General features: G+C 44.6%; 1 protein-coding gene across 1 annotated transcript in view; it reads right to left on the bottom strand.

The window, feature by feature from the left end:
- Nucleotides 1-8676: 8676 nt before the first annotated feature.
- The window catches only part of tbx2b (T-box transcription factor 2b), a 3812-nt gene continuing 3183 nt past the window's right edge, over nucleotides 8677-9305 (bottom strand). The window contains 1 exon segment of the mRNA XM_068745788.1: nucleotides 8677-9132. Within this exon segment, the coding sequence (XP_068601889.1) occupies nucleotides 8677-9132 (456 nt within the window).

Raw genomic sequence — 9305 nt, 5'->3', positions numbered from 1 at the left:
CTACCAATATGTAGGATGGTGTCCCATTAGTTTATGAACATTAAAAAGACACCTTCACTCTTTGAATTCAATCAAAGAATCTGAACTGACATGACCTTCAGCAGCTTAATTAGCCAGAGATGACGTGTTAGAAATTGACTTTAATTAACTAACATTTCAATCTTCCTGATGTCTTTTCACACAAATATTTAAAAAAAGATATGAATGACTTCTGCAGGGAGGTCATGCTTTCGTGTAAGCCTGCTGGACTGTCTCTCAGGATTACATAAAAATGACGACAGATTTCAACAAGACGAGCTGGAAGGATGGAGAATGGTGTAGAAAAGAACCCAGGAAAATCATAATCAACAGTAAATAAAAGGGAATTTTATGGCACGAGCAGGAGGATCATATTGATAGAAAAACAAGGATTTTGAGAAAGAAGTCCAAATATTACCTGCATACAGTTGTAAAATGACAGGGCGTAATGTTAAAGAATAAAGCTGCAACAAGAAGGAAAACAGTAACTTTACACTTTACAAAACACAACGTTGTTTATGCCAAATGGCAGATGTTTTTTCTGATTTTTCCACAGAGGTAATTTCCCCCTGATTGTTGCCTGGAAGGCAGGACCTTCTTGATGACAGCTTCCTACTCTTCTTTTTCCAAACAGTCCCACCAGGCTTCTCTCTGTCCAGCATCATTCAAGAGCCTGCTTTAGCTTGAGTGGTTAGTTACACGTGTGTATATGTATATATTAAATTGTATAAGTATTATATATGTATGTTGCAAACATACTGTACATGTACATACACATACATATATGCAGATATATGTTTATTCATTTTCCGAACCGCTTTGTCCGTTACCTGGTCACGGTTCGTGTTGCAGCCTAAACCAGCAGTCAACGTGCGAGAGCCGGGATACACCTGGCCGAGACAAACCGCCAGTTCATCACAGGACCGCACATTGACAGAGAATCATTCACACACACACACACACACACACCTATGGACAAATTATTAACCAATTCTCCTAATTTGATTGTTTTTGGTTGTGCGAGGAAGCCGGAGAAAACCCGCTCAGACACGGGGAGAACATGCAAACTCCTCACAGACACACACACACATATATATATAAAATTGCTGTCTCTCTGACCCGGGCGGTATGATGTATCCTTCAAGTGCGGGTCTTTTGCCAGAGAACTGGGAGCTTTAGGGTTCTGTCCAGGATCTTAGCTGTCCCTAGGACTGCGCTCTTCTGGACAGAAAGGTTGGACGCTGTTCCTGGTATCTGATAGGGATGCTAGAGCATCCCTAGCAATGAGAGAGTCGCGATTGGAGCAGACCTCAATGCGCATTTTGGTGAAGGAAATAGAGGAGATGAAGAAGTGATGGGCAAGTTTGGTATTCCGGACAGGAACCTAGAAGGACAGATGGTGGTGGAATTTAACAAAAGGATGGAAATGGCAGTAGGTAACACTTATTTCCAGAAGAGAGTAGAACATAGGGTGACCTACAAGAGTGGAGGGAGGAGCACACAGGTGGATGACATCTTGTGTAGACGGAGCAGTTTAAAGGAGGTTGGTGACCGTAAGGTCGTGGTAGGAGAAAGTGTAGCCAGCCAGCATAGGCTGGTGGTGTGTAAGATGACTCTAGTGGTGAAGAAGATGAAGAGGACGAAGGTAGAGCAGAGGACAAAGTGCTGGAGGCTGAAGAACAAAGATCGTTGTGTGGCTTTCAGGGAAGAAGTGAGAAAGGCTCTGGGTGGACAAGAGAGGCTTCCAGAAGACTGGAATACAACAGCTAAGGTGATCAGGGAGACAGGTAGGAGAGTACTGGGTGTGTCTTCTGGAAGGAAAGGACATAAGGAGACCTGGTGGTGGAACCAGTAAGTGCAGAAGTCTTTTCAGGAAAAGAGGTTAGCTAAGGAGAAGTGGGACATTCAGAGGACAGAAGAGAGTAAACAGGAGCACAGGGAGATGAGACGCAAGGCAAAGGTAGAGGTGGCAAAGGTCAAACAGAGGGCATATGATGACCTGTATGCAAGGTTAGATAGTAAAGAGGGAGAGAATGATCTGTACAGGCTGGACAGACAGAGAGACAGAGATGGGAAGGATGTTCAGCATGTTAGAGTGATGAAGGACAGAGATGAAAACGTGAATACAGAGGCCAGTAGTGTGTAGGAAGATGGAAGAAGTATTTAGAGGAATTAATGAATGAGGAAAATGAGAGAGAACAAAGGGTAGTAGAGGCACCTGTTGTGTATCAGGAAGTGACAAAGATTAGCATGAGTGAAGTTAGAAAGGCGATGAAGAGGATGAAGAATGGGAAGACAGTTGGACTGGATTATATACCTGTGGAGGTATGGAAGTGTCGAGGAGAGGAAACTGTAGAGTTTTTAACGGGGTTGTTTAATACAATCATAGAGGAAGAAGATGCCAGAGGAATGGAGGAGAAGTGTTCTGGTGTCCATTTTCAAGAAGAATGGTGACATACAGAGTTGTGGAAACTATAGGAGGATAAAGCTGATGAGTCATACAATGAAGTTATGGAAAAAGGTGGTTGAGGCTAGACTAAAGACAGAAGTAAGTATTTGTGAGCAGTAGTATGGCTTTATGCTGAGGAAGAGTACCACAGATGCAATGTTAGCGTTGAGGCTAGCAATGGAGAAGTACAGGGAAGGTCAGAAGGAGCTGCATTGTGTCTTTGTAGATCTGGAGAAAGTCTATGACAGGGTCCAGAGTGATGAAGAGAATGTGGAAAGGAAGTGAAGAATCATGTGCAGGCGGGCTGGAACTAGTGGAGGAAAGTATCAGGAGTGCTCTGTGATAGAGTGTCAGCGAGGACGAAGGGAAAGGTCTAAAAGACAGTGGTGAGGACAGCCATGATGGACGGCTTAGAGACAGTGGCTCTGAGGAAAAGACAGGAGGCGGAGCTTGAAGTGGAGGAGATGAAGATGCTGAGGTTCTCCTTGGGAGTGACCAGGTTGGATAGGATTAGAAATGAGACAATAAGAGGAACAGTGAAGGTTAGATGTTTTGGAGACAAGGTCAGAGAGGACAGACTTTGATGGTTTGGACATGTCCAGAGGAGAGACAGGGACTATATCGGTAGAAGGATGCTGAGGATGGAACTGCCAGGGAACAGGGCTAGAGGTCGACCCAGGAGAAGATACATGGACGTAGTGAGGGAGGACATGAGAGTGGCTGGTGTTGGGAAGGATGATGCAAAGGACAGGGTGAAGTGGAGAAAGTAAATTTGCTGTGGGGTATAGGAAATGGTAAAGTTTGCTCTAAGGCAGCGTTTGAATGCTAACGCTAGTAGTTGGTGGCTGATGAAGCTGTAGCGCTGAAACAACAGTGATCTGAAGCTGTTTTCGGACATTCATGAACGTCCGCCGTTTGAGTATGAAGGTTTATCCTGCCTCGTGGTTTACTGTTCGCGTTGCTTGTCCGGTGTCAGGTGGGAACAAACAGAGATATGGTCCTGTCTTTGTTTCTGTACCAGAGGAGCGTCAGTCAGACTCCAGACTAGGATACTGCCAGTCTGTGGAGTTTATCCAAGCAAACATGGGGTTTGCTATCTATGTGTGAGTGTTGGTGGGTGCTGGGAGGTCGTAGGCTTTTAGAAGTGCTGATGGGTTTAGTGTCAGCTTCGTGGCATCCGTTCATCATGACAGAGACTGTCAGTCTTTGTTAGTCTTCTGTCTTCTTCTCCATGTCAGCCCAGTGTATGGAATCCATTTTAGATTTCCTGTAAAACGTAGCCTACACAGGTCCTCGTGCAAATAAAGCCAAGAAAAATGAACTAGTACGAGAGGAGAGAGAACCAAATTAAACTCGTATCTTAATAAAAACATAAAAGATTTATGGCAAATGCAAACAGACACTCATTGATAATGATTTTTATTTCAGTATTTGATCAAAATACAGCAAACACTATTTTGATTTCATTTAATCTGAGTGAGACTTTAGTTTAGATCTGAAATAAATGTTCACACAAAGTTAATAAGAAGGAAGTCGCAGCCGGATTCAGACTAATCTAATCATCAAATGTTATTTTTCAGTTACATTTTAAACCAGAATCTTTCCACAGTTCAAGAGGAGAGTTAATGTTCAATAAAAGTCATGCATTAATAAATCTGCTGCTTTTCTGAGGCTGGATTGCGGTTCCTTCCTTGAAATTTTGAAATTACCCGGCTTAGATGATTACGACAAGAGAGAAAGAGAGAGAACGTTATTAATCCTGAGGAAAATTCTATTTGAACGTTATCTGAAAATTAGAATCAGAATCACTTTATTGTCAATGAGGTTCACATATTAGGAATTTTCCTCGATGAAGTCGTGCAACATGTAAAATAATATTTGTCCCTCCATTAAATATTAATTTTACACTTATTCTCGATGCCTTCATATGTGGCTCATTGCCAATGTTTAATAATAGATTTAATCAGAATTCAACCCATCGCAGTCTTTGTAGAATAAGTATATGCGCCACCTAGTGGCCGTTTGAATATCGAACACAGAGACAGGCTGGATGGAGCTGCCAGGGAGCAAACAGGGCCAGAGGTCGAGCCAGGAGAAGAGACATGGACGTAGTGAGGGAGGACATGAGAGTGGCTGGTGATGGGGAGGACGATGCAAAGGACAGGGTGAAGTGGAGAACGGCAGGTTGCTGTGGAGAAACCCCACAGGGCAAGAAGAAAGTACAGTAGTAGTAGTACAGTAGTAGTAGTACAGTAGTAGTAGTAGTAGTAGTAGTACAGTAGTAGTAGTAGTTGTAGTAGTAGTAGTATAGGGACAGGCTGACTCCCGCATGGCCCAAACACAAACAGGTAAACAGACACTGAATAAATGATAATCTATGATTTAAAAAAGTTTACATCCTGGAGAGTGGATGATCCAATCTGTCGCCTACAGAGAGATGTAAACAGCTAGAATAAAGAAAGCAGTAGAAGATGAGTGGTGGTGTATTTACTCTTCCTGAATCTACCGGAGGGCAAAAATATGAAAGACACGGACTGAAAATGTCCATGTCGTTCCTCGGTGTCCAGCAGGGGGCGACAAGCCTGCGTGCTGCGGCAGCTCCTCGCTGTCCAGAGACGGACGGCCCATCAGGTGGGTCAGGGTGAAAAACAAGAGTTCCGTTTACGTAGAAATAAACTTTAGGCTCTGACGTCACGGATATTGCGTAGCGAGTTAATAACGCATGATGAAACGCCTCTTGAATTTATAGGTGTTCTGTGTCACCACTCTGTTCTATAGGTGCGTTTTATATGTGTGTTTGACTTCGTGATCATCATCATCATCATTTTAATTTAATTTAAGGTAATCTAACCATCTTGGACGTTGTGAGTGAGCGGCTGAGTTTCCTCCCTCCTCCTCCCCGGCCCGTGATTGGATCCCTCCTGCTCAACTTCGGACCAGTGTGGTGGCTGCACCTGAGCGGAACAGCCAATCAGCTGCCTGTACTGTGTGTGTGTGTGTGTGTGTGTGTGTGTGTGTGTGTGGGGGGGGGGGGGGGGGGCAGTCCAAAGCAGCCGTCCAGTTATACAGGTTGTTTCCAACACACACCGACATCCTGCACTATATATATATATAGACTATCTATATAGACATGTCTTCCCCATTATAATTTCATGAAGCAAGTAAAATCACACAGCGTCTTATATTATTTTAAAAACACTTTAAATATGTGTTTTTGCCTCCAAAAAGGTTCTTACGTCATTAAGGTTAATTAACGCTTCAGTCATTGATTCATATGTGAAACATTCCATTCCAAGTATTAAAGCGTTTTAAGATGAGTGATGAGTACTGAAACGATGAATTGATGAAAATGAAAAGCCCTCAGTATTGATACAGAACGGAGCCCTCGGCCTAAACGTGCTGTTTATGTATATTATGGCGTTTGTATTTGTGTTTTTGTATCTCTTCACAGCTGCCACTTTCATTCGTTCATTTATCACATTAGAAATGGAAGCAGCCACATCAATTTCAGATAAAATGTCAGACAAAACCGCACCCATCCACGAGATGAACCTGATATTCACGCGTGACTGAACTGCGTGAATGGCGGAGATCCGCGGGCCTGGTCGTGAGCCACGCGTTCCTGTTTGCGGCGGCATCCATCCCTCCGATCAGGATGTTGTAAACCGGGAGAGGTGCGTGGATCTGCCGCGGGCCCACGGGCCTGAGTGGCAGCACGGCCTCCGCTGATCACTTCACAAAGTTGTGGATAATCGTGGCCTTTTTTTACCCCACGCCGTCACCAGTCATTAGTTATGATCCACGGAGCCTCCACGGGAGCCTATTGATCAGCCATTGACTGATTGATTTAGACAAATACGTTTTCTCCCAGAGTGCGAGGTCTCTGCTAATTGACGGTAACAGAGTGGCAACAAAAGCCTTTTAAACAGAACGAGACTTTTGTGATAAGCGCTGCAGAGAGAAAAGAAAATGAAGAAGAAGGGGAGGAGGAGGAGGAGGAGGAGGAGGAGGGGGGGGGGCTCTCTAATTAGGAAGCGGGGCGGAGTGGAGGCTGTGGCCGGCAGGCAGGCGACAGGCGCCGGGTCGCGGACAAAAGGCTGTCTGCTGCCCTAAACTCCCCCTGTTAACCCTTTAAACCGAGACACACATGTACAGTCACACGCGGTGCTGCATCACGCGCACGCGCAATACAGGGGAACTATATTTTAAAGTAAAAAAAAGCAAAATAAAGCAAGAAAAGTGTGTCATAAACTCAAAGGTTACTTCATATGTTACCTCAGAAAACACATTTATCCGATTACAGATAATATAACGCACAAGTTATTTACACAGTTTACTATACTACCGCAGTTTAAACACATTTAATGCGGAATAAACAACGTTCCCTGATAACCTTCCAGCTGAATCAAGTGTCTCAGGATTCCGAGGATGTGTGGAGGCTCAGAGAAAGCTCTTCCTATAAATACTCGCATTACTCGACCCTTTCTAAAATTATAGCCGGCGACACAATACTGAAGGAAATGCTGATTGACGGTCCTCAAAATAGGCGCGGGGGGGGGGGGGGGGGGGGGGGGGCAGAGGCGCGACCCGATTCAGCGCAAACAGCTGATCAAAGTGATCAATACAATAAAAGCAATGTAAAGAACGCAAACGAATTCCCATTCGTTCAATTTCTTCATTAAATCCTACAATTATACAAATGTAACCGCGTTCATGTTTACAGCAGCAGGTTCATGCAAAGTTTAATTAAACAAATTCCAACATTATAATGTAATTTAGTATCGATGGAATTAAGACACTAACATTTCCGTATCAAATTTAAGCGACAACATGCAGAAGATACAATTTGTCTTTTAAACAGCGGCCGACAGAGGGCGCTATACTATCACACAACATATAACGACCCCGAGATTCTCACAGCGGCTCCCCTAATTAGATTATTATAACTACACAAAATAATAATAATAATAATAACAAATTTGCACATTTTCAGCACAACGATTTTTTATTGAAACTGTGAGACAATCGAAGAAAAAAAAATAAAACCCGGACAACCAGCATAAACAAGATCGTTCATGTTTAAATACATTTGTGAATACATGAATGACGCGCTCGGAGGAGGACTCGCTTCGACAGTCTCCTGGCTGCATGGAGTGAAATAACCTGAGGTGTCGTTGCGTCCACGCGGAGCCCTGTCTCCGCCCCTCTGTATTGTTGCTGCTTGCAGAATAAAACTTGGAACACGCATCTCCTAAAAACCAGCAATGCCTCATATGCAGTGTCTCAAACCAACAAGCGCGAGAAGAGCTTCATTTATATGTTCCTGTAAAATGGGGCCGAGGAGGAGAAAAACGCAACGAGTTAAATTCCAAATATATACACGCTAATATACAGCCTTGAATAAATTAATACGAATTGAATATTCTTGGATCTTAGCTTTATTTACAGTTTTTTTTTGAGTTTTTATTTTATCTTTAATTACATAAATAGTTCAGACACATTTTTCTGGCTTGAAATTATAAGTGGTTCTTGGTTTCGCCCGCTGCGCCTTTCCAACAGCTGCAGGCTCTGGATGGAGGCCGCGCCGGTTCCGGTTCGAGGCTCAGCGGGCCTGAAGCCCAAATGCTTCAAGTGAAGCGGACTAGAGGCGAGTTCGCCCGATATAAGGGCCCTCGTGGTTCACCTCGGACACGATGGAGATGAAGCGGATGCGTTTTGAGTTTTAATACTTCATTGTTTTAGTTTGTCGTTGTCTAATATGTGTTTCACTGTTGGCTACACTTCCTTGCATATTTCATTTTAGGTATTTATTTAATTGGTATTTTGCATACGTATAATGTCAAAACATTTTTATCAATATAAAAACGTCTCCTGGACTTGGGGGTGCCTGCCTGCCTGCCTGCCTGCCTGCCTGCCTCCGAGAGCTGCTGACCCTAAAACACAAGAATTCTGAGTGGTTGAAACGTCAGGCAGGCTTCCCATCCGTTCCCATCTGCTCCAGAGGAAATCCTCAATGTGTGTAAATTTAAAAGATTAAATTTCTTAACACGGACTAAAGTTCTATCTGCAGCTTTGTTTAGAAATATACCAGTTCCAGGCCTTCGGGGACCCGTATCGGTCAAACCCTGGTCCCAGCCTCCGTAATGTGCTGTACAAGACATATGCATTTATAGTCCTCTGGTAAGCCTTCATCTCAGACAGAGTCTTCATCAATTGGGAGAGTCAGCAGTCGGGGAGGGATCCCTCTGGCCTTCCAGGCCGCTCACCAGTCTCTGGATGCTCTGCAGCTCATTCGCCGTGTCCTTCATGGAGGTTTTGGGAGACGTGGTCCTCCCACTCAACCCTCCAGTCTTATGGTTGCTGTGGTGCTCCAGGGCCGGGCTCGTCTCCCTGCTGCCCGGCTTAGAGGATTCAGAACCTGCGCCGAGGCCGCCCAGGCCGCCCAGGCCCGCGGCCAGCAGGCTGGAGCTCTGATGCAGCGACACTGGGAGCTGGTATGGGTTGAAGCGAAGTCGAGGCCGGGACGAGCTCAGGAAGGGGTTCCTGGAGAGAGGGTTGGAGGTGCTGGTGGTGGGGAGGGCCGCTGCTGAGGCCGCCGCCGCTGCCGCCGCCATGTAGGTGTAAGGGTACGGGAAGAGTCCTCCAAATGTCGGCATCGGGATGCCCTGCGATGTGGGAGAAGACAGGTTTGAAACGTCCAGTAATCAACTTTTTCTGACGCAAACATCCAAACAAATCATTTTCTTCAGATAATTCTACAAATGATTTTTTTTATAAACGTGCAGATCTGACTGTAAAACCTCAGATAACATTTTAAAAATGAATGCGTGTGAGTATA

Source organism: Brachionichthys hirsutus, chromosome 11, assembly GCF_040956055.1.
Source record: "Brachionichthys hirsutus isolate HB-005 chromosome 11, CSIRO-AGI_Bhir_v1, whole genome shotgun sequence".
Taxonomy (NCBI): domain Eukaryota; kingdom Metazoa; phylum Chordata; class Actinopteri; order Lophiiformes; family Brachionichthyidae; genus Brachionichthys; species Brachionichthys hirsutus.
The sequence above is the reverse complement of the archived record's forward strand: the minus strand, read 5'-3'. Positions and strand labels throughout refer to the sequence as shown.